The 25,434-nt window shown below is 39.4% G+C and overlaps 1 protein-coding gene across 3 annotated transcripts in view; it reads left to right on the forward strand.

The window, feature by feature from the left end:
- The window catches only part of cdh8 (cadherin 8), a 101,140-nt gene that overhangs the window by 55,144 nt on the left and 20,562 nt on the right, over positions 1–25,434 (forward strand). For all 3 annotated transcript variants that reach the window (XM_082525884.1, XM_082525886.1, XM_082525885.1), the window contains 3 exons: positions 8,789–8,908; positions 15,673–15,840; positions 16,108–16,295. In XM_082525884.1, coding sequence (XP_082382010.1) covers positions 8,789–8,908; positions 15,673–15,840; positions 16,108–16,295 — 476 coding nt within the window. The remainder of the gene's footprint in view (positions 1–8,788; positions 8,909–15,672; positions 15,841–16,107; positions 16,296–25,434) is intronic.

The following is a 25,434-nucleotide window of genomic DNA, read 5'->3' on the forward strand; positions in this document are numbered from 1 at the left end:
ATGAGAATAAGAAAGAAAAGTATTTCTTTGTGCCCACCTTTCCCTGTTAATGCCCTACCTGGCCCCCTGGCAAAACTTTGCTAGACCCGCCCCTGCACAGTTACCAGCTGTCTGCTACATAAAAAAGGAACCTGGTGTTATTTGTCTCTCAGAAACAGTTCATAACTTCCCTTCAACTCATTCATGTCACCTAAAAGGTAAACCTGTTTCTCCATCACCTGTTCAGCTCTGATGGTTCAGTAAGGACATCTCCTGGTTTCATCTTCATGTTTCCCTCTCACCACATATCTAAACAGACATCATGACCAGCAGCTTTACAGCTGTGGCTCCAGCAAACATCAGCTGATACTAGAAATTAATATTAAATACATTCTAACAACAGCCGATCAAGCTTAAACGTGCTGCTGTTGTTTAGCGCGACATCTGCTGGTTTCCTGTTTCTGGCGCAAAGTGGGCGATAAACAAGAGAGAAAAGCCGATCAGCTGATCATTGATCAGTTTCATGATTGAAGTAGCAACAGGAGAGGGAGGGGGAGAGAATGAGAGAAGAGGCAGCTGTGCAGCATAAAGACAGAATAAATCCAGCTTTGTGTCTTTTTTCCATTCTAGCTAAAGTCCGGGACAAACTGCGTCTCTTCTCAGCTCAATACGAAACGTGTAATATTTTCTCTGAATGAGGGACCATTCCATTTTTTTAAGGAGCCGTTGGCAACTCTACTAACCTTATGAATAAAATAAAGTTCACTATCAGTAACATCATAGCACCCACCCAGCTGTATAAAAACTCCGTCAAACTGGCTAGAACGCAGTATGAGTTATTGCAACTGACAGTAAAAAGTCAGCAACATGAAAATAAACTCCACCTAAACTTGGTTTATATCTGACCCAGATAGACTGCAGGTCATAACTTCTTACCTGAAGTTCAGTTCACCTGACACTCGGACTGGTGGCTGCTTCGGGTCTCTCCTCCTGCCTCCCCTTCCCTCATCCACCTGTTGCCTCTGTGGAAGCCCCGTCATAGCCACCACCAAACAACGGAGTTATTTCTACACATCGACCTGCATCTGGCCAATCCACCACCTCTCATTGTTCATGCCATTACAAAAAAAATAAAAAATAAGTCACTGGGGATATGCCCGGTATGCCCGATGGCCAGTCCAGCTATGTTAACCTGCAACCAAATCTGCAGCCCCATACAGCAATGTTACGACTTAGATTATATCTTATAACGCATAACTCTTATGTTAGCTGCCCTCAGTAGCATACTGTCTGAAATATTCCACAGCTGCAATAATTCTTTAAGTGTTATTTTTTTCCTTGGTATTCTAATTTCACCGAAGTTTACTAAACTCAACAAACTTGATATTACTTACCGGGACATTTATTCTGTCCTCATTTTCTTTCACCGAAAAATTGTTTCCTGCAGTGCCATCTTTCGCGCTTGGCTCTCCTACCTTTGCTAACGTGATGCGCATAGCGCAGAAGCGATGCTGCATTCACTTACACTCGGATATCTGAGCGTCACCGTGAAAACATAATCGGACATTTGATATTTGATTGAATTTTATTGTTTTGCCTTTGGGGTGGCACCTGGGGTGGCCAGTCTGGTTTGGGGGGTGGCCTGTGCCCCCCCAGGCCACCCCGCTGGACACGCCATTGCCGTGAACATGAATTTCAATTGCATAGGTGGTACTGTCCAAAAATAGTGCTTGCAGCACTGCCTGGAGAGATGGGCTGTCAGTCTACCTGTCTGATCATGAGCTATTATCCTCTCTGCCCACAGACAGGAGGGAGAGCTACACCAGTGTCTATGTGATCATGATCAATACATAATCACTTTCCTGTCACTGCAATGGTGCTATCGGGGGACAGTCCAGCCTCATAGACAAGCCATTTCACAAAAAGGGATTTGGCAGACCATCGTTTTTGACCTAGAAAAAAGGTTCGGTTGTTTTGTGTGTGTGTGATGGTGGTGGGGGTCACAGTGGTTGAGGCTAGGTCGGATGGCTAAGTGAGGGCTGGATTCATTTAATCAGTAAATACTATGTAGTAAATACCAGTAAGATTATTACATGGTCAGTATGCTTGGATAAATTGCACAAGTTTCATGCTTATAAGACTTTAAACATAGTTTCTGAAAAAGACAGCGTCAATAAAAATATTTACAGCTACAGTAAACATGCAGTTGACAATTGTCACCAGTTACTCCATTTGTTGCTTCCCTATTTCATAATAGATTTTAATTCATTTAATCTGCACTCCATAGCTGAAAGTGTATTGCTGATAGTAATGAAATAATTCCTGGCAGCAAGCTGGAAAAAAAAGAAATTTCTGTGAAGAGTTTTCCAATACACTGTCAAATTGTCTGAAATCCAGAGGGACTCAAAAGTCCCTCTGGATTTCAGACAGATTATTCAAAACTATTATAATGTTGCAATTTATGAAAAACTAGCACATCGTCATATAGCTGAGGGAAACAAAGGGATTTAAAACATGATGTAAGATTCAGAAAATATTTTGTAAACAGTATCTTATTCTTGTTTGGAAACACACACACACACACACACACACACACACATATATATATATATATATATATATATATATATATATATATATCTGTACACATACTGATTTAGTTACGTGATTACATTACTTTTTACATTACAATTTTACTTTCGCACTGTCCAGAGCAGCACATTGATTCAATTCTGTGCTGGTACAGCTGGCATCAATCTGCTGATGTAAGTATACGGGGTGTAATGATAAATACAACAGCACTTCAATGAATTGAAGTATCCCTTTCACATTTTTCTTAATCGTGTACACTGAAGTGACTGATAGTTTTGCTTGCTGCAAACATATAATACAGTAAAATATAGACAAAAACCACACATCAACAGTTGTGTTTCAGATGAGAAGATGAATGCATGTCCAGTATTCAATCTTGTTTAAGCTCTACTTTGCTCCACTATGGTCACCACCTGATTGGTAGCTTTGAGTTTGTGGTTTTTGGTGCTGGGCAAGATTTATTTATTCATTGATTGATTTAGTTTCATTTTGATAAAATTAGTTAGTTGAGCAGATAGCTAAAGAAAATCAGACAGCTTTATAGCAAACACACTATAGCCATTGGGAGTTAACAAAATCGTATTAAGATATTCAAATATTTAAATTTTCAAATACGACTTTTTAATTTTTCTCCTCAGAAAAAGGTTGTTTTAATAGAATTAAATTTTGTTTTATCAATTTTTTTCCTCAAAGAAAATATTGTAATATCAGTGTCTAATCTGCATATTAAGCAACAAGCTATTTAATCTTCTGTGCACCTATGTGTACGCCCATCTTCTTTTCTGTCTATCCATCCTGGTTTCTCTCTCTCTCTTTCAACACCCACAGTGTAAAGCCAGTCAGACATAAACAGTATTGTTTTACCCGGGTAGGGCTCACAGCAGGGCACTGTTAGCACCACGCCTCATGCAGCCCACAGCTCTCCCCATGCCTCAGTGATATCCCTTCTCCATGGCTCAGTGCTTGCATACATATGAATGCCCCCTGTCTTCTACCCTTCACGGTTCTGAGCTGGTCCAAGCTGAGAAGAGCTGAGGTGTTACACAGCTGCCATGCTTGTTGGACAGACAGATGTGGAGGAGAATTGTAGCATTCCAGTGTTAGTAAATGAACTGTAATGACACATTCTTTGGAGTGATTATAGGTGTGATGGTACTTGAACTCAGGAGTGCTTTCCTGCGGTGCGATTTGCTGAATTGTACTAAGCATGCTGAGGGTGAATTTGGGGCAATAAAGGAAAAAGAGGAGTTTATCAGTTAGAAAATGCAACCAGTATGTGTATGCAGTTAACATTATAACGAAGACTTAGTGCAGTGTCAGAAACTGGGCAAAGGTTTTTGTACAGCAGCTGATCCTACAGTATATCCTAGTTGTGGAAAATGAGCATAATAATGGAACTTAATAATGCTTTCTTTTTGACAGAAATCTTGTGGTTTAAAAGTGAAGATTCTGCTGACAGGTGAAATAAAATCTTGATTCAAAGATAAAGCTTCAGAAGATTTTAATGCTAAAACTTTGTCTTTTTTCCTTGTTCTGCACAGCAAGTTTTACTACTTTGGTCTGTTTGATTATACTTATATTTCTTCTAAGGAAATAAGCAAACTATACAGATCAAGCTGTGTTACAGTACAATGTGTTATTGAAAATAAGCCGCAGCGTCCTTCCACAGCCATTGTGTGTCACACTGGGCTGCATCTCCCAATTTATCCCCTCTCTGGTTCAAGAAAGATTCCTATTGATTTCCTATCACCGAGCCAGTGTACAGAGTAAATAGGAAGTGTGAGCCCTATTATTTCTGTCGCTTGGTAAAACATAAGGATAGACCCCCGTGTCTTTATCACGAGGAACCTTTTAGCCACCACATGCCCTTCAACCAAAACACTACGGCTGTAAATTTTCACACACTGTACAGTAATGATGTCCTTTGAGAATGAGTTTGTGTTTAAATTATTGGTGTGGTATTAAATCCTGTGAACTTCAGAACATGATTAATGAGATTACACTTAATGTGGGAAAACACCCGTAAACGCAGGCTGTATTTTCATACAGGCTTAATGTGCTTTCCCCTGCGGGCCACTGCCCAAACCAATAGAGGGAGATTTGCTTTCCCGGGAGAAGCTTCTGTGCACTCTTTCTGAGTCTTTGCATGTGCTAAGCAGTAGGAAACAGGTGAGACAAATCCCTTTAGACACCAAATAGCGCAATTACACGTTTCTTCCATGTATGTAACAGGTCTGACCAAGAATATGCAACACTTTTGAGGAAGAAAGATGTGTGCAAGACATTCTACTGAATAGTTTTCATATTCCATTGTAGGCTTTTTACATCCTTAATCCGTTCCTGCATGTTTTTTGTTTTTAGCAACCATTCATATTTTTCATCCCTGGACATTTATACTGTAGGTGTTGTGTTGCTATTATTGTAGTCGCCACAATGCTACAGGCTTCAAATAAAAGCCAGAGACAATATTCCTCCTACAATTGAGTTTCTGTGCCCATTGCCTGGCCTACAGCTGCATCCATTTCTGCAGTGTCCCTGAATTCTCTGCATTATCAAGGGGAAGGACGAGCTAATCTGCAGTGATTTGAAACAGGACCAAAACACTGGCTTTCCTAATCCCTCATTTTTTTTTTATCAGGGGTAGTGAGGAGCATTTTACCCCTGTGGGAGGGAAAGAAAGAGGGAGCTATTTCATGCCTCACTGGTTCCACTGTTTTTATGAAGATTTTTTTCCTACCCCTACTTCCCTACTTCAATCCATAGTGTAACTGAATTTCTAAAGCCTGTTTGCAATAGTCAGACACCTTTTAGAAGTACGAAGGTACTTTTCATAATTAGGGATGTGTAGATGGCTGCCTCCTCCCTCTGCAGTAGTAGTAATTTAACTTTAAGGCAGATAAGGCTCTGTATCTCTGAAAAAGGGAGGTGCAATTTCCTTGCTGTCTTTCATTTTATTCATTTGACAATTGGCAAACACCTATGGCACGCAGGATATAATTTGCTTCCTGAAAATACAGTACGAGTGCTCCAATTTGGATTAATGCACACATCTGTGAGATATAATTCAAATAATTATGTTTCCTTAAATTCTGTCAACCAATTTATGTAATACTTCATTCACTTATGTAGCACGTTTGCACTTATGTAGCACGTTTGTTGGAAATTTCCACTTTACATCAGGTGCTCTGGCAGGGCTGTCACATAGAGGCCCTCATACTGATTTTTCTTCAGTGCACATGCAGTTTCTGTTGAGTAGAGTTTGAAACATTAATAGAAACTGAAATGTGAAAAATTTCTATTTAATGTAGACTGAGAACAGTTCATGTGAATGACAGTTTCAGCAGATAAAAGCAATGCATCTATTTAAGTGTATTGCAGCTGAAACTCAAGTTGCGCTGGGTGTTGTTGTTTTTTTGTTTTGGTTCTTTTCTTCTTCTGTTTTTTTTTTTTTTTGTCAGTGCTAGTGCAGTGAGCAGAAACAGAGAAAAAGAGCTCATTGATCTGCTATGATCTAAACACTGCAAAAGGCATGGGGTGTAACAAGCTCAGGAAATTTACAAGGTAAGCCTTGGCAACACAACAGCACGGGTCATCATAAGACTATGAATTACTGGAACACCTCAGTCTCAGAGGACCACTTGAGGTTCTCTCCCTGTGAAATAATTGGGTTGCAACAGTGAAACTGCTACACCAGTTAGAGTGCAAAGGGGCTTTTGCTTTGTTTTGCTGTTACAAGACCGCAGACACGGCTGTGACTATTAATCAGCAGGTGACACGTGTAGCTGACGGCATAAAATGGGAGATAAGATCAAAAACTGCACCACATGGATGCGAAAGTCATCTTATTTGCAATTTTTTAACCCATTTTATTTTGCAGTTGGTAAACACTACTGAAGCTATTTGATGTGAATATTAAACATGTATTTTCAGATTGTTTGAGTCCTTATTGGTTAGAAGTAGTAAGTCATTACTGTGGTGCACACTGGTGAGCAGGCTTGATGAAAATTGTTTCGGTGCTTGTAGAAATAGCAGAAGATGATACACCAACAGAATACAGATGTCTGATTTGCGGGTTACACTTTGTAAACTATGGAACAACTGCTCATATTACATCTGGCAAATTTATTTTATTTTTTTATTTATTTTTCGTTATTTAATCCATAGCCGAACATCTGAATCAGAGTTCTGGAGCCAGAGCACTTAACTTGTCACAGGTCTTTGCGCAACAAGCATTTTCAGTTGCAGCGGACAGATTTAGGTGCCTGTGGCAGGACCTCCGCCGTCTGTGACTGGGGACATCTCACTTTGTTGTCAGAACACCTCTAAACATCTTTCACAGAAACAATTACCATACCATCTGTAGCTTTCTGCCAGCTTGTTGCTCACTGTCAGCACGTCGGGTTCTTTTCTCTTTTTTCTTCTCAAATGCTCTCCCACACCCTGAGACTCATGAGGAGTTAGGTCACTTTGGATTAAAATGGATGATTTTAATTACGCGAATTGCCTCTTTATATCAATATTTTCAGTGCTCGTTTTGTCCCGATACCTTTTGATGGACAGGTGAATGGTGGATTGAATTGCCACTAATGTATTTCCTGATTTGAGCATTTGACTGACTTGGAATATTGATGAAAGTCCTTGGATACATTTTACTTATAAAGACCTTATAAAGCTGGTGTAAAAAAGAAGTTTATTTATGTTTGAATACTGATGGTGTGAAGGTAATTCTTAATTGCTGTAATTGATAAAGAATGCTTGATATCCCATAAGAATTAAAAAATACATGAGCCAACACTTACACCAACACAGCCTTTAATTTTAAACTTAAAAACTTTTATTTGACAAACTAAACTTAATAAACACGCTACTTTAATGGAAGGAGAAGTGTTTTCTTTGTGGTTACATCCAAATATCAAATAACCATCAACAGAGTAATACTTGTGCTGTCTGCTGTTCTGAAAGATCAAAAGCTGTGAAAAAAGTAGTCTAATTTGCCCATACATGTCTGCAATTGCTTTGCCTGCTATATTAATATCTAACACACAAATATATGTCACTGACACACTAGATGCCACAGAAAGGACAGTTAATTAACAATTAAATAACTTCTTTGCACACTTAACTGAAACTTTCATTATAAAATCTTCAGATCCATTTTTCATGCCATATTTGAGATCGCTGCAAAAAGTGCAGCCTTACCTAATGTCCACCCTACTGTTACTCATTTTATATTAAGATTTAAAAATCTAGTTGGTATTGATATGGTGAATAACCTTCAGTAAAAATAATAAATCATACAGCAATAGTACATTCATGTAGTTGTAAAAAGCATGATAATGTATTAAGTAATCCAAAGTATTCAGAATACGTTACTATCATTGAGTAACGTAACGGAATACGTTACGAAATACATTTTGGGGCATGTATTCTGTATTCTGTAGTGGACTACATTTTAAAAGTAACCTTCCCAACACTGCCCACTGGCAACCTCTGGTTAAAACAGAAAAATGTTTCTGTTCGGCAAGTAGTTACTGGAGGTTCCTGGTTGTTGCCATGTGAAATCGCCCACAATTGGGTGCTGCACCAAACACTTCCTTGTGATTGCTTTTACTGCTAACAGATTGCTACGGTTACCCATAGTTTGAATGGAATACACTGACATGTCTGCACACACTCATCCAATCCGGCAAGAGAATGTTTGCTTCCAAAGCAGAAATTTCACACTTTAAAATGTATTGGTCGCAGTAGTAAGACAGAACAAATGTTATTTCCAGTTTGTATTGCAGTTTTCAATACTTGGCCAGTAGTGTCTGCAGACTAGTCAGTGTTTTTCATGTAAATTTTCCATGTAAATGACCACTTCAGAAACCAGCTACAATGACCAATTTTATGACAACAAGCAACCTCAACTAGGCTCAACTAGGCTAATGGTTGCAGAATACACACTTATATCTTGCAAAAGGTGGTTACTAGGATTGTTCTCCAGGCCTCCACGAATGGGCCTTTAGCAACTGATTTTAAAGCAACCACTGGCAACCACTTGCATTCACTAGGCTGGTTTCTAGGCCTGTGTGATTGGGGCCTTACGTGGAACAAGATGGGATAAATGGGACTAGAGTCTCATTTGGATTCACTCAGCACTTAGAATTTTAGTTTACAGAGACATGGAGATCATTTCCTGTAGGGATGTTTATACATTTGTCTTTCTGCACCACAGGTACCTCAGTTATCACAGTAACAGCTACAGATGCCGATGATCCGGTGTACGGAAACAGCGCTAAGCTAGTCTACAGCATACTGGAGGGACAACCATATTTCTCTGTTGACCCCAACTCAGGTAAGTCTAATTTCTTGATAATTGCTGAATTTTAGGCTTAAGCTAAAGTATTAGTTTGATCAAATACTCCATTGCGTTCATGAAGGAAAAGCTGATTAAACCTCAGATTCCAAGTCTTGTGTGAGTTAACAATCATGTGGGTTTAAAAATTCATGCATTTAAAATATTTGCACATGCAAACTAGGGAATTTATTTTATTTTAATTACATTTCCTTTGTTTTTAGGAGCCATCTGTGCAGGATGACATTTAGTTGCATATTAAGTAAAAAACAAAAGAAAAAAAAAGGAAACATGCAATAGTTTATAGGTCTCGTGTAATCAGAGTGATTTTAAATAAGGAGAAAAAAATGGAGGGCACCTTTATGGAGCAGGCAAAGCCCTTTGTGCTGTTATTCATTGTTTGCTTGACAAAGCCTGACGAAGATTTCTGTGAGATCAAAACGTTGCTTCATTAAATTTAATGGGAGCTAATACAATGTGCAAGTCCTTTGTCTGCTTCTAACCAGTGGAGAGCATAATGTATTACAAAATGCAATGAATGAACACGGCGTTCATAACGGGACAAAAAGGAAAGAAATAGGTTTTACAGAGAGATGGTGATTCCATCTAAGGATTATTTCATAAGGCTTTTTCTTCTAGACAGGGCCATGCACATCAGGCCAGAACCTTTTAGTATTTAAACACTGTCCTTTTTCATTACCTGCTTTGAGCTAGATAAATGAGCTTACAATGTCATCTCAGGTCAAGTTGTGGTATATCACTATGTGGACAAGTCTCTGGTTAAGTATGTCCAAATGACAGGAATAACTTTACCAAGGTCAAGCTTATGCATAAATCTAAGTATTTTAAGGACACACCTGAACTATAGGGACTGCTTTAAGCTTTATGGACCCAACTCTGTATCTGATCAGCTATCAAAAAGATTGAAAGTTTAAACAGTAACTGAAACATTTTGAAAGTTATCTCACTAAATAGCTGATAATATTTTAGAGGTTTTAGGGTTACGCAGCACACATTGCATTAATACTTGACTGGATTTTTTAAGCCCTTTATAATCACAAGGCTTAATTGTTTTCCCATTTAAAATCACTATAATAAAACACTGATGCATACTATGAGTTGATCCTGAACCCACTGCAAACCGGTGGCTGACTTGAAGTGGAGTTTTTTGCAGTAAGGTCCATTCATGATATGAAATACTGTGAGGAAGCTCCCCTTTATTGTGTTATTTAGGCTGTATACTTATCCACTCTAAAATATATTTTAATGGAAGTTTAGTTTAGTTTGGAACCGCTCATTTCTAATGTAGTCGACTTTCTGGTACCTCATATCTATGTGCTGCCAATACTTGGGATTCAAATACAAAATAAATACTAACAGAAGAGCTGAGAGTGATATCCTGCTTTTAACATGTGCACTGCTAGCAGGTGCTACAGGTTGAACTAATTCCAACAGGTGGAGATGCAACAGCTTCCCCACCTGCTTGCCCACCTGAGGTGATAGCAGTCTGTTGCATTGCATTTATGCATAAAGTGCAAACACCTTCTGTAAGGACTAAAAGAGGATATAGTCTGACACTTAACTATTATAACAAATGCTGTATGTCTCCATTATCATGCAACTTCAACTCTATTCAACAAAGCTGTAAGGGACAAAATTACATGTCTGTAAAAAGGCAGCCTGACAATGTAATAGTTTGAAAAGTTGTGTAAAAACATCAGTTCTGCAGGTAACTCAGACCATCTGTTTTTTTTATGCTTGTAGGTTATTGCTGCATGGGGGTGCTGTTAAATGTGGCTTCCTGGCTCACTCCCTTTTGCTACAATTCCCCTCTACAGCTGTTCATTCATGTACATTTATGTTTCAATATTTATACCATACGCAGTGGCAAACAAGTTTTTTTCCTGGGAGCATTGTAACTGTTCCAAGGGGTGTACAGATTTGATTGAAACAACAGATATGAATGTAATGGAGCAACTTGATAGAAATGAATGAAACACAAATATAGTCCACACACACTGGTTCATAATATATTGCATAACATATCATTTTGATTTAACAAAAAGACTATCTAAGTATGCAAAAATATTTTCATGAAATAAAAATAAAATATTGTATATTGGCAGTATTAATTAAGGGGGATCTTTATAATAAATTAACTAACCATGGCTTTTGTACTCAGTCACTCGGGATGGCACTGAACAATACTAAATGGACCTTATACATTCATAACCTTTTATAAAAGGAAGGATAGAATTTGCATGAATTTTCAATTCAATTCAGTTTCATTTCATTTATACAGCACCAAATCACAACAACATTTCCCTCAAGGTGCTTAATGTTGGAAGGTACAGATCCTACAATATTATAAAGAAAACAGAGAAAACCCCAACAATCATATGACCCGCTATCAGCAAGTGCTTTGGCCACAGTGGGAATGTATGTGGCTAAAGATACAATTCCAACTTTTTTCAGTGGATAAATCAAGCAATGAAGTGTAACTTGGATAAGTAACGTCAACACATTTGAACAGTGAACGGTACTGTACAGTTCCCCACGAGTTGCGTGGAATTCATTATTGAAACCCAAATGAGATTTATATGAGAGCTTTGCATCAGTGAGTTGCATGTTTTGCTCAGCTGACTTCAAGTCCTAAGTCCTAATGGGGCAGCACTCCTATGATGCTGTGGTCCATAACATCACTGGGTTATGAATTCCAAATAATGGCAATGATAATAATTACTTCTTCCTTTCACAAGGCAGACTCTTCAGCAGCGTCATGGTGCATAAAGTTATCTCAAAACATATTCTAGATTGGATCTTTAATTGCTTTTTCAGCTGACTTTTTAACATGTGTCTGTAAGCAATATGATTAAATAATGGTGAAATTACATTAATAAGAAATGAGATGGAAATTGACGGCTCACAATTTGGAAAACAACACACAATAAACAAGCTTCAAGAAAGGAGGACTCAAAATTTATGTACATAATTAGAATGAACTTTCATAATTTCAACACATAAAAACCGGGCTTGTCCTCACTGGTATAGGTGTCGTAATCTCGAAGCCTCTACAGCTGGACCTTGGGCTGTCGAGAAGGGGCTGAATGGACAGTTTAAGGATTAACATTCATGCTTTGTGTGATCGCTGTGCACATGCAGATGGCTCATTCAAGTGAGCCAGATGTTTTAATGAATGTTAGTGAAAAATAAAAGGTAAGGGGAAAACAACCATTAGAATGCATTTGACACTTACAACACCACACTGGAAATGAAAAGCATTCAATAAATAAATAAACATCATGCCCCAATTCATCACTTGGTTAATGGTCGATGAAAAAAAAAAAGTTGAAACAAATATCTATGGAAATGAGTGTTTGTCTATCTTCCCTTTTCAGTGATTAGGAATTAATTTGAATAATTAACGATGATCAACAGAGATGACGGTGTTGCTTGTAGCAGGATGACGGAAGAGTGTGTGTGTGTGTGTGTGTGTGTGTGTGGAGGAGGAAAAGTAACTTGTTTGTGTAGCTCTTTTTCCTTATTGATTTGTTTGTTTGCATTTCGGATGGTAGGTCTACCTTGTTATTGCACATCAGAGCTCAGAGCTAAAATTAGAGAGAAGTAATTTAAAATCCTATTTCTCTATATAATATCTGCCTATTCATTAAAACTGCAATGACTTGGTGATGCTGATGAAATGCTGGTTTTACACACTTCATCTTTGAGGCCATCTAAGGGTGTCCCATGTAAGAGAGAGTATATACATGTAACACAAGAGCTGTGTTGTTGTGTTACTTTTTTAAAAACAATTTCAAATAGATTTTCTGTAATTATTCTTTCAAATAATATCACAAGTGTGTCCTTGGTGTAATCATCTATAGCTCTATTCATATCATTCTACTTCACTGATTTAAAAAAAAAGAAAAAAAAAAGCTTATTTTGTTGACGTGACAATACATGCGGTTCACTAAATGTACAAACATGTAGAAGTTTGGTTTTACCCAAGATACTTCCTCAATAATTTTATACATAGCATGTTTGTAACCAGTGTGTAACAAAAATAATAGACGATGGCCAAATCAGAAGACTTCAGGAATGTCAGGAGCCAAGAGGACGCCACAATGAAAACACAACCATATAAACGATGAAGCAATGCTTAAGTTGTATTAGAAATTTTTGTGCACTGTATTACAACAAACAACAATAACCAAAATAGTGTGCGGACACAGAGACCCCCAACAAATAAAGAAAAGAAAGTTAGACCCGGATCTTTTAAATTGTCAGTGTGATCCAGTTCAGGCCTGTTAGGTGATCTGGGCAGTTTATTGGTGTGAGCTCAATCCGATGATCGATGTATGATTTGCACAGTTTGTCCTACCACAATTCAGGCAACCAGACTGCAAGATTCAGTTCCATATGGGCTGTGGCTTGCCATCCATTGTAATGGAAGATCATTCTTCTTCTATGGATTTTCCAGAAGGTCTGTAATTCGAAGCTCTCTGTAGAGTCTCAGCTCCTTGATCTCCAAATCAAAAAACCTGACCTAAGAGTGAGGTCAGAGTTACTCCAAATGAACATTGTACATACTTAACTAACAATTATCCATAAACATTTCTGCTTCAGGGAAAAAGCATGAACAAAATCAGTTTCAAATTTCTTTTTCTAACGTGTTGTACAACTATCAAATTCAAAATTTTTTGCGTTACGTGGCAATGTAGTTATCACCAATCATAAAACTAAAATTAATCAGGTCCATAGATCTAATCCACACTGCTCCTAGCAGAAGAATCAATATACTCTCCTCCTTGTTAATTAACAGCAATGGTGAATAAAAATAACACAACAAAACATTTCAATGCAACAGGTATGCATGCTGTTTTTCTTAACCTACAATAGCTAATAAGTTCTCAGATAACAGTGAACAAACAGGATTGTGAGTTTAGATAGTACCCGCTAGCTACTTGCGCAGGACCTTCACCGTTAGCGTTTGTTTCCCAAGCGAACAACATCAACATTTCAGCAAGCCGATCAGCGGCTATAACAGTTCAGTTACTCACCAGTGCAAAGCACTGTGTATTCATAAAAACAGCTTCGGGTCTCCAAATCAGCAACCACGTTCCTCTTACAGGTGCAGCTATGGCGGGTGTGGGCTAAGCAGCCTTACTAGCATAACCAAACAGGAACAGTCAAGGCGAGAAAAACAATCCCATTGGTTAAGGACTGACATTGTGCATCCAGGTCAGAAAATAACCTTTGTTAAACAAAAATAAATAAATAACAAAAATAAAGTACATTGAACCCTGTGGAGTATACCAGGCCCAAGCACACACACGCAGATCCGTATTGCCAAGGACCACATTTATTGATATTAACACAGCAGATAATATGACGCACAGACTGACAGCTCTCGATCCCAGCTGATGTGTGTCTCTTTTCCCTTAGCGCCCTCCACTCCTCTCCGCCTCACTATATAAAGGGAAGGAAAACCACCATCAGTCCAAAATCGCCATGAGCTGTTCTTACCAGCACCGCCCCGTCGAGCTCACTGCACCACTCCTCCCGTGCAGCCGCGCCCCGGACCACACCTCCGCCACAAACCCTTCAACACAAAATAACTAAATTTTATACAATTGTTTAATTAGAAAATGAGTTAATTTGAAATGTAAGTTTTATACTTTCAGCTGTTTGTAGAAGCAGGAAAAAAAGTCAAGCAGAATTACTGCTAATAAAACACGAGCAAAAATCAAGACATCATATTTGGTGGACAGAAAAATCCCATTCAAGGTTAGAACATGGGAGTAGTAATCAATTACCCCAGTGTTATCAACTGGTCCAAGTCACATTGGTCTTTCCACCCCACAGTCACTAAATGTATATTTTTCTTGTGAAAATAATAATAACATATTTGAAAAAGACTTCCTTTAATAAATTACTCGAACAACAAGGGCATTGTTTTTTTTTCAGTACAGTCTTACTGAAGAGGTGTCCAACTATTGTCCTTCATTTTCTCTTTTTGTTTAAATCGTCTGTGTCGTGTGTGACCTCCAAAAGCACAACTGACCCTGAAATTTCTCTGAGGAAAAATCTATCTGTAGAATAAAATGCAGACACAGACAACATTCTAACCCCTCCCATGTTTCCCATCATAGCCAAGCATATTATCATTGTCTGAGGCAGCTCAGGACCAAGGCAGGGTGTCATGCCAAAGCCTGGCTTTTATGAGGGGTTTTATATTCATTTGATGATCCTGCGGGCCTCTGTTTCCTGAGTGGATTATACGTATATGCCGGTGCTGAGCCCTTTTTATATTCAGTGCTGCGGCAGAGTCAATAAGGTCCATTCTGCATACAATATTCAAGATTATACAAGACAGACAGCATAATTCACACTCAATCAGAATACAAATGACTTCAGACGGTGGAACAACACATTCAAAAACAAACACAGCTGATTCTCAGTGCTGCGACTGGCTCAGTCGTGGGCACCTTACTACATTCACTCAGACTGTGCTTTTTCTGAGACTAAGCCTGCAGGGAAATCTTTAACCCTGCTGGGTATGGGGTTCATGTTTGGTAAGGTCATGGTCTAAAATAATGCATGTTATAAACTGGGGAATAATGTGAGCATGAAGGTGACTGCATGCCTTTTTTTCCTTGCGCTTCCTTACGTTTACTCACATGAGCATCATTACAATTATGTGCAGAGTATATCAGTCAAATTTATAATTGGGTGAATGTGTTATGAACTGTTTCCACCTCCAGCAACCATAAGAATTGCTCTGCATGGGATGGATCGTGAGATGAGAGAGGATTATCAGGTGGTCATTCAAGCTAAAGACATGGGAGGTCACATGGGTGGTTTGTCTGGAACTACTACTGTCAGCATCACACTACAAGACATCAATGACAATCCACCAAAGTTCTCTAAAAGTAAGTAACTTCATAACCTTACCCATCCCAAATTGAATAAAGAGGGAAAAGAAATTACTGCTGCTCTAAATGAGCATTTCTCTGATTGGTAATAATTAGGAAAAATAAATGTTATTTTGTAAATGTCATCATACATGCTCCTCAGAAACTAATTCCTCTAACTGTGAAATGTCTAATGATGATGCAGTAGTGTAATATGCTTCGGTAATTGTGCTTAATTTGATCAACGTTTCTAGAAACCAAAAAGCTGTGTCTGTTCATCCTCAGGTTTGTATGAGTTTGTGATCCCTGAAGACCTACCATTAGGGAAAGAGGGTGGCAAGGTGAAAGCAAATGACCGCGACATCGGTGAGAATGCCAAGTCGACGTACAGCATCATCGAAGGAGACGACCAAGGCGTGTTTGAGATTATTACGAACGCAACGACACAGGAAGGGATTCTACAGCTCAGAAAAGTAAGACCTAGATGATGTCAGGATAAGAGCTGATTGGCTTTTTTTCTGTCTCTTTCTTTTCTGTTTCTATAATCAATTTAAGTAAATCAGTTATTTTACTTCCCATACATATAAGTCAATACAGTATAAAGATTGATGTTTAAATCCCCTTCTCAGTAGGTCTCGTTCTTCTGTACTTCTTCTAGCGATTTTTTTTCATATGCTTTTAGAGAAGGCAGTACTCAACAGTACACCATCAAATATTAAACACTGAAAGCCTTCCCCCTGAGTAGCTTGGAGGCTAAAGGAGCATTTTTTTTAATACATTTCTAAAACCTACTTTTCTTTTATTCAGAAAAATCTATGAAAGAAGATAAATAGTAGGAATAAGTTTAAAGGTAATTTTTAACAATATTCTTTTTGCCAGAAGTAATGCAGACTGTGTGTGAATTGACATTAAGTTGGAGAATACGTTGGACTAAGAGTTGAGAGAAGACACTTTTATTTTGCATTACAGTCCATTCAGTTGTATTTCTCTTAGCTCAAGGTAAACTGGTACATATTGTAAATTTGTTCTCCCCACATTCAAAGTTTGCTCAAATTCAGTTTTGCTGGCATCATCACCATAAGAGCAGATGGACTGAACACAAAACTGCAGTGCGAAAGTTTGGCCCTAAAGTAACTTTAGTAAAACAGTTGCTTGTTAATCGCCTTGTTCAAAGGTACAGTTGCAATATTTTAGAGAAGAAAAGGCAATGCTCATTGTTCATCAAGATGTTTTCAGATGTATGGTTTTGAGAAAAATCAAAGAATATTATTTCTGTCACAAAATGTAACCTTTCACCTCGAGGCAGTACATCAGGCCAACAGTACAGCATATAAGACTCATCCCGTGCTGCTAGTAGAACAAGTATCCAAGAATCCCAGCAATTTTCATACATTATTATACATTATTATACATTTTTAGCCACGGAATATCAATATTTCCTCCAGGTTCAGAGCTTGAGAAGTTTAGATGTCATCACTTGCCAGTAAACACTTAGAGCACCCCCTCCCAAAGTATAATAAATTCAAATTTGAAAAGTACAATGCATTTTAATAACCTGCAGGAAAATCTGGATGCACCTGTATCACAAGGACATCTGTAGAAAATCAAACTGAGATTTCAACAATATCAAACATACCACTGCACATGCTATTTATAAATCTATTATATATGTATGTATTCTATATATTCAAAGTCCACAGAAGCTCAGCTTGGTAGAAGATATTTACATAGACTGAATCATACACATGATTGATGGAGGAGGGTTTTAAGTCTTAAGTCATGGTTGGTTCAGTGTCTGCTGAGGACTACGTATCATTCAAATGCACAATGCTTTTGCATTGTGATGTAAAATGACATTACCCCAAGGACATGTGGTGTGACTTTGTCAAAGTGTGAACAATGAACTGTGTGGGGGTGGAATGTATAAGAGCTAAGGCAATCTGCTGGGACTACAATTCATTGCCACTAAAGAAAACATCAGCGCTGCAGAACAAACTTGACACAAAGTCATAAAATCTCTAACTGTTGACAAAGCAAATGTCAAATGTGTTAGTCTTTTAGGCAACCTCCACTTCCATGTCCCACAGAGACACTCAGTCTTCCCATGTCTACTCAGTTTTCTCTCTGTGGCCCTGAGTTTGCTGCCTACATAACTGAAGCAAGATAGATGATAATGCACTGGGAAAGTAGCAAGACATTTGCACACTCACTGTTTTCTCATCCCTCCAGATGACAGTGTCTCAAGTTGAAAGGAATTTACGAAGCAGTTGTTTCACTTTTCTTCTTCTAGTCTGTACCTTCACCACTTATCCACCATCCAGTGTGACAGATTAAACCTTTAACATAACGTTTTTTCCCAAACACGCCTAGTCTCTGTCAACAAGGGAACACGTCTATGAACTCCCATCTAATGCAGAATTAAAATTATTAAAGATACTTTGCGGCAAGGTTAAATCATATTGATCTGAGGCTGGAGAGGCACAAACCAGGGGAGAGATTCTTTTCTGTTTGAGTTTTAAGCTTTTTATCTACTAGCCCCCAGGCCTGTCGAGAGATGTTAGTGGGATGCTGAGCTTTCACCCCTGCAGCCAGTGCTGAACTTTGAAGTCTCTAAATGGCCTGTGTGTACATACTGATTTGATGCTAACGCTTGAGTGAGAAAGAAGAATGACACGGTGGGGTGGGACACGACAGCAAAGATAGTGTTAACACTGAAAAAACAGGAACGGTTCTTCTTTTGCTGTTTGTGCCTTTTCTTTATCTGTTTTAAATACTTGCAGATGTTCAATTAAGCTATGTTGTTTGGTGGGAACATTGGAGAATATAGCATGACTATGCAAAGTTTGCTGCGTAATGTCTCGTAGTTCTACTCATTTGATTTTGCACTCATGAATCTCTCAACACTAGCTCCATAACAGTGCCGCCATGCATGCTAATAAAAATCAAAGTGGCTCTCCCTGGACTATTCAGTGAAAGCACTCTGTTTGTTTATTGAATTAATAATTTGAACTGGTCATAATATGACTTGTATTCTGTTTTCATGCTATTAAATAGTTTTAAAATAGAAGTTTGAATAGATGCTTTATTTGATTTTGCAATTTGTATCAAAAAATAATTAAAATTACTTAGTAACAATGGTAATTAAAGAAGCTGTTTACAACTATGTTTTCCTTAAAGTGGATTTGGTATAATTAAATATGCCTCAAAGCCTCTCTCTTCCCCTTTGCTGTTAGGACACTGGAAACAAATGTAATGAGTTCTTTCTACATAATATCACATGGGAGTTATACTGAAATATGTTAACAAGAGAAAAGCAAACCCATGTGAGTAGTAAGCAAGCAAGCAATTTATTTATATAGCGCTTTCAGATCAGCCACGAGCTGAACACAAAGTGCTGTACACTTGACATGCCAAACATGATACATTGAGCATGTTAAAAAAAATGAGAAAAATAGTAATAATAATATAAGATAAGTAATATATATATAAACACATTTAAAACAATAAAATCAGCACATTAGATTAAAACAATAAAATCAGGGTCAGACTGTGTCATAAGCCAAAGAGTAAAAATGAGTTTTAAGACGTGTTTTAAAAGTGGACAGTGAAGGGGCCTCTCTAATGTGCTGGGAAAGATTGTTCCACAGATTAGGAGCAGCAATAGAGAAGGCCCTGTCCCCTCTGAGCTTCCTCTTGGACCTGGGTACCTCCAGGAGCAGCTTGTCAGCTGACCTGAGAGACCTGGGGGGTGAGTAAGGATGCAGAAGCTCAGAGAGGTAAGTTGGGGCAAGACCATTTAAACATTTAAACACAAACATGAGAATTTTAAAGTGAACTCTAAGATATACAGGCAGCCAATGGAGTGAAGCCAGGACGGGAGTTATGTGCTCTCTTTTACGAGTTCTGGTTAAAAGTCGTGCAGCAGAATTTTGGACCAGCTGCAGACGAGAGAGAAGATGCTGACTAACTCCATAATATAGTGCATTACAGTAATCTAAACGACATGAAATAAAAGCATGGATTACCATTTCAAGATGCGGCTGAGATAAAATAGGTCTTATCTTTGCCAAGCACCTTAGATGATAAAAACTGGACTTGACAGTACCCCTAATTTGACTATCTAATTTAAAATCACTGTCCATCTTAAAACCCAGGTTTGTAACAACAGATTTAAAATACTCTGCCAGGGGTCCCAAATCAATAGCGGAGGGTTCACAAGGTCCACTAGGACCAAACAGAATGACCTCAGTTTTGCTGGAATTGCATCTTAGAAAGTTTAGGGACATCCAAGATTTAATGTCTTCTAGACATGCTAAAAGTGGCTTAATAGAGAAGGCATCGTTCTGCTTCAGAGGCAGATAGATCTGACAGTCGTCAGCATAGCAGTGGAAGGATATTCCATGCCTTCTGAGGATGGTTCCCAGGGGCTGTAAATATAATGAAAAAAGCAGAGGCCCTAAAATTGAGCCCTGCGGGACCCCAGACTGAAAAGTGGCAGAGGAAGACTCATACCCTAAAAAGTTAACACTAAAAGTTCTGTCGCAAAGATAAGACCTAAACCATTTCAAAGCAGTACCACGAATGCCTGCAAGATGGTGCAAGCGAGACAGTAAAATGTTGTGATCTACAGTGTCAAAGGCAGCTGTTAGGTCAAGGAGGACAAGAACAACATGATTGCCAGAGTCACAGGAAAGGAGGATATCATTAAAAACCTTTAAGAGTGCTGACTCCGTGCTATGCAAGTTTTTAAAACCTGATTGAAAGACCTCCAGGATACCATTCTCATTTAAAAAATCCATCAATTGGCAATGTACAATTTTCTCTAAGATTTTAGACATAAAAGACAACTTGGAGATAGGTCTGTAGTTAGCCAATACAGTGTGGTCCAGGGCAGGTTTCTTAAGCAAGGGTTGTACTACCGCATGCTTAAAATTAGCAGGGACTACACCAGATATTAAACTGCTGTTTATAACACTAAGAACAGCCTGGCCTATGCTAGGAAAAATCTCCTTAAAAAATTGTGGTGGGACAGGATCATTTGGGGAACCAGAGGGCCTCAGGTGGCCAACCACATCCTCTAAATAAGAAAGAGACACAGGCTCAAACTGGTTAAAAACAGCAGAGCAAGGGATCAAGACAGAGGGGTCAGACTCAGGAGAAGAAATGAGAGCCCACGTGGTTGCAACCTTCTCAATGAAAAAACACATAAAATCATTAGACAGTTTATGAGAGGCCTCCAAACAGTCACTTTGTGGAGCATTTAAGACTAAGTCAATAGATTTAAATAACACACGTGGATTGTGACTGTTGGAGGAAATGATCTTTGAGAAGTATTTTCTTTTAGCCTCTTTGATTGCATCCTGATAGAGGCGCCAGCAGTCCTTTAGGATTTGAAGAGACACCTGCAGTTTGTCCCTCTTCCATCTGCGTTCAGCTCTACGACACTCCCTCCTCACAGTCCGAGTGGCGTCATTAAACCAAGGATCGGTTTCAGCCTTGGGCTTCCTGGTTTTTAATGGTGCCACAGAGTCCAGAATGGTTAGGCAAGAAGATTGAAACCAGGAGCTGAGGTTCTCTGTGTCCAAGGGAGTACGATCGGCGGGGATAGACAGCTGGTTAAAAGCAGTTGAGAACTGGGCAGCAGTGAAAGGGTTAATAATCCGACAGCGGCGAACAGGAGCACCGGTTTGAGCTGTAGTGCGTGAAAACACAGCATCAAAGAATACAGCCATATGGTCAGAGAAAGCAGTGTCAGTCACTTCCACATTAGACACAGGTAGACTGTGTGACAAGACCAGGTCTAGTGTGTGTCCGTGTTCATGTGTGGGACCAGGTACGGACTGGACCAGATTAAAAGAGTCAATGAGGCTTAAAAACTCCTTCACCAGAGGTTTATCAGGACAGCAGACATGGATATTAAAATCTCCCACAATAAGAACATGATCGTAGTTGGGCATAATCCCAGCTAGAAATTCTGAAAAGTCATTTATGAAATTCTTATTGTATTTAGGGGGACGATAAATAACAGCAAAGAGCACAGAGTTAGAGCGATTAACTTCAAAACACGTGAGCTCAAAGCTGGAAAACGAGGGCTGTAAAACACACTGTTTACATTTAAAATCCTTTTTAAAAACAACCGCCGTACCTCCTCCTCTCCCTGATGTCCTTGGTGTGTTAAAATAGGAAAAACCCGCTGGTAAGAGTTCAGATAAAGTACTGGACTCACCAGTATTAAGCCAAGTCTCCGTGACACACATGAAGTCTAGTTTCCAGGAGGTGAATAACTCATTCAGAATAAAAGATTTGTTCACCAGCGATCTGGCGTTTACCAGCCCAATCCTGACAGGAGCCGGGGATGAGGTAAAAACCCCAGCGGCACAGGGGGTCCGACACAGCGGCCTCAGATTGCGGAGGTTCGCCCGGCGCACGTTGAGCCGAGGGGGACAGGGGTCACGGAGGAGCGGCGCATCATCCTGGCAGACCACGGGGATGAGGCAGGAACCCACGGGGTCCAGGAAACATCGGTGCACAAAAACTCCAGGAAATAATCTCTGTATTCCTTTGACGGTAGTGGGATGGTGTGCTAAAGAGATCTTGAGTTTAACCAGCCGACCACTGCGCCTACCCCGACGTCTACGCCGGGGAGGTAGCATGACTGCACGGCATGGGCAAGTTGGGATATGTGACAGCAACGGACACCATGAATTCTGACCTCCGTTAGAAAATGGAGCTGTATTTTGTCCAGAACTTCGGAGGTTCAGAAGCGATTGGCGATCGTACACCAGTAATGACCCGATTTCTTGAGTGACACACGACAGGAGCAATATAAAAATAAACAAAACTGACAGCGACAGACGAGCAGCCACGTACACCGGCGCCATCTTTACTTTTAGAGTAGTAGTAGTAGTGAGTAACTATATTGTAAAGAAAGAAAATTGCTGTACTTATACCAAGTTCACTTTAATCTCAGACTGCAGCCTTATTTTTTGTTTCCTAGCAAAATTAAAAGTAGAATGAGAGGCAGACACATAAACTGTCAGGCCCTTATACTGTGGAACCAGCTTCCAGTTTGGATTCAGGAGGCAGACACCCTCTGTATTATTAAGATTAGTCTGAAAACTGGTAACCCTGAACTCTCCCTTAGTTATGCTAATTATGCTTATGTCCCAGAATGCACTGGATGTTTCCTTTTCACACATTTTTTCTTTCTTTTTCTTTTTTTTAAACATTAGCAATTGCTAAACTCTCTCTCCTAAATTTGCCTCTTGTCCTGTCTCTCTCTCTGCCACCTCCTCTTTCCCCTCACCCCCAATTGTTTACAATAATGTGGCAGATACAGTGGGGCAAAAAAGTATTTAGTCAGCCACCGATTGTGCAAGTTCCCCCACTTAAAATGATGACAGAGGTCAGTAATTTGCACCAGAGGTACACTTCAACTGTGAGAGACAGAATGTGAAAAAAAAATCCATGAATTCACATGTTAGGATTTGTAAAGAATTTATCCGTAAATTAGGGTGGAAAATAAGTATTTGGTCACCTCAAACAAGGAAAATCTCTGGCTCTCACAGACCTGTAACGTCTTCTGTAAGAAGCTTTTCTGTCCCCCACTCGTTACCTGTATGAATGGCACCTGTTTGAACTCATCATCTGTATAAAAGACACCTGTCCACAGCCTCAAACAGTCAGACTCCAAACTCCGCCATGGCCAAGACCAAAGAGCTTTCGAAGGACACCAGGAAAAGTATTGTAGACCTGCACCAGACTGGGAAGAGTGAATCTACAATAGGCAAGCAGCTTGGTGTGAAAAAATCAACTGTGGGAGCAATCATCAGAAAATGGAAGACATACAAGACCACTGATAATCTCCCTCGATCTGGGGCTCCACGCAAGATCTCATCCCGTGGGGTCAAAATGATCATGAGAACGGTGAGCAAAGATCCCAGAACCACACGGGGGGACCTGGTGAATGACCTGCAGAGAGCTGGGACCAAAGTAACAAAGGTCACCATCAGTAACACACTACAACGGCAGGGAATCAAATCCCGCAGTGCCAGACGTGTTCCGCTGCTGAAGCCAGTGCATGTCCAGGCCCGTCTGAAGTTTGCCAGAGAGCACATGGATGATACAGCAGAGGATTGGGAGAATGTCATGTGGTCAGATGAAACCAAAGTAGAACTTTTTGGTATAAACTCAACTCGTCGTGTTTGGAGGAAGAAGAATACTGAGTTGCATCCCAAGAACACCATACCTACTGTGAAGCATGGGGGTGGAAACATCATGCTATGGGGCTGTTTTTCTGCCAAGGGGACAGGACGACTGATCCGTGTTAAGGACAGAATGAATGGGGCCATGTATCGTGAGATTTTGAGCCAAAACCTCCTTCCATCAGTGAGAACTTTGAAGATGAAACGAGGCTGGGTCTTCCAACATGACAATGATCCAAAACACACCGCCCGGGCAACAAAGGAGCGGCTCCGTAAGAAGCATTTGAAAGTCCCGGAGTGGCCTAGCCAGTCTCCAGACCTCAACCCCATAGAAAATCTGTGGCGGGAGTTGAAAGTCCGTGTTGCTCGGCGACAGCCCCAAAACATCACTGCTCTCGAGAAGATCTGCATGGAGGAATGGGCCAAAATACCAGCTACTGTGTGTGCAAACCTGGTAAAGACCTATAGTAAACGTTTGACCTCTGTTATTGCCAACAAAGGTTATGTTACAAAGTATTGAGTTGTATTTTTGTTATTGACCAAATACTTATTTTCCACCCTGATTTACGAATAAATTCTTTACAAATCCTACCATGTGGATTCATGGATTTTTCTTTCACATTCTGTCTCTCACAGTTGAAGTGTACCTCTGGTGCAAATTACTGACCTCTGTCATCATTTTAGGTGGGGGAACTTGCACAATCGGTGGCTGACTAAATACTTTTTTGCCCCACTGTAACAGCCTCTCCTTGTGCCTGTTTCTGCTGGACGTTTCGTCTTTTTAAAAGGGAGTTTTTCCTTCCCACTATCACTAAGTCCTTGCTCATAGAGAGTTGTGTGATTTTTGGGATCTCTTTGTAAGCTTGTTGGATCATAAGCTTGTAATATTAAGTGCCACTGGTGCTATATAAATAAGAAGCAGCTCAGAAAAGTACTTTTAAGCCTGCAATAATCACCATCTTTATAATATGGAATTGGTTTCTCAAAGTTAGACTCATATCATTTTTTTAACCTCAACAAAATTCTAAAATTATATTAACTAAACACCTGCTAAAGCATAGAATAGCCATTTGCTGAAACATAATTTAATTACATATATCCGTGTTAAATTTAAAAAAGCAAAATGAAACCACAGCTTTAATGGGCCAAAATGTTTGCTGAGATGATAATGATATACAGATGAAATGCCATTCCAAAAATAATTCATATTAAAATTTAGGTCTTCCCCATTTCTCCATTTCCATAGAATATTTTTCAAGTGTCCAGCCAAACATTATAAAAGCTCTTACTCTCCACTACCTCTGAATTAAAGCGTAATCCATTGGCTCAAGATCCAGCCACACTCTGTACTTTCTCAGCACAGAAGGCAGGATCAGTGAGAGAGAAAAAGAAGGGATGGCAGAAGAGG

The sequence above is a fragment of the Aulonocara stuartgranti genome (genome assembly GCF_965226115.1).
Source record: "Aulonocara stuartgranti genome assembly, chromosome: 1".
Classification (NCBI taxonomy): Eukaryota; Metazoa; Chordata; class Actinopteri; order Cichliformes; family Cichlidae; genus Aulonocara; species Aulonocara stuartgranti.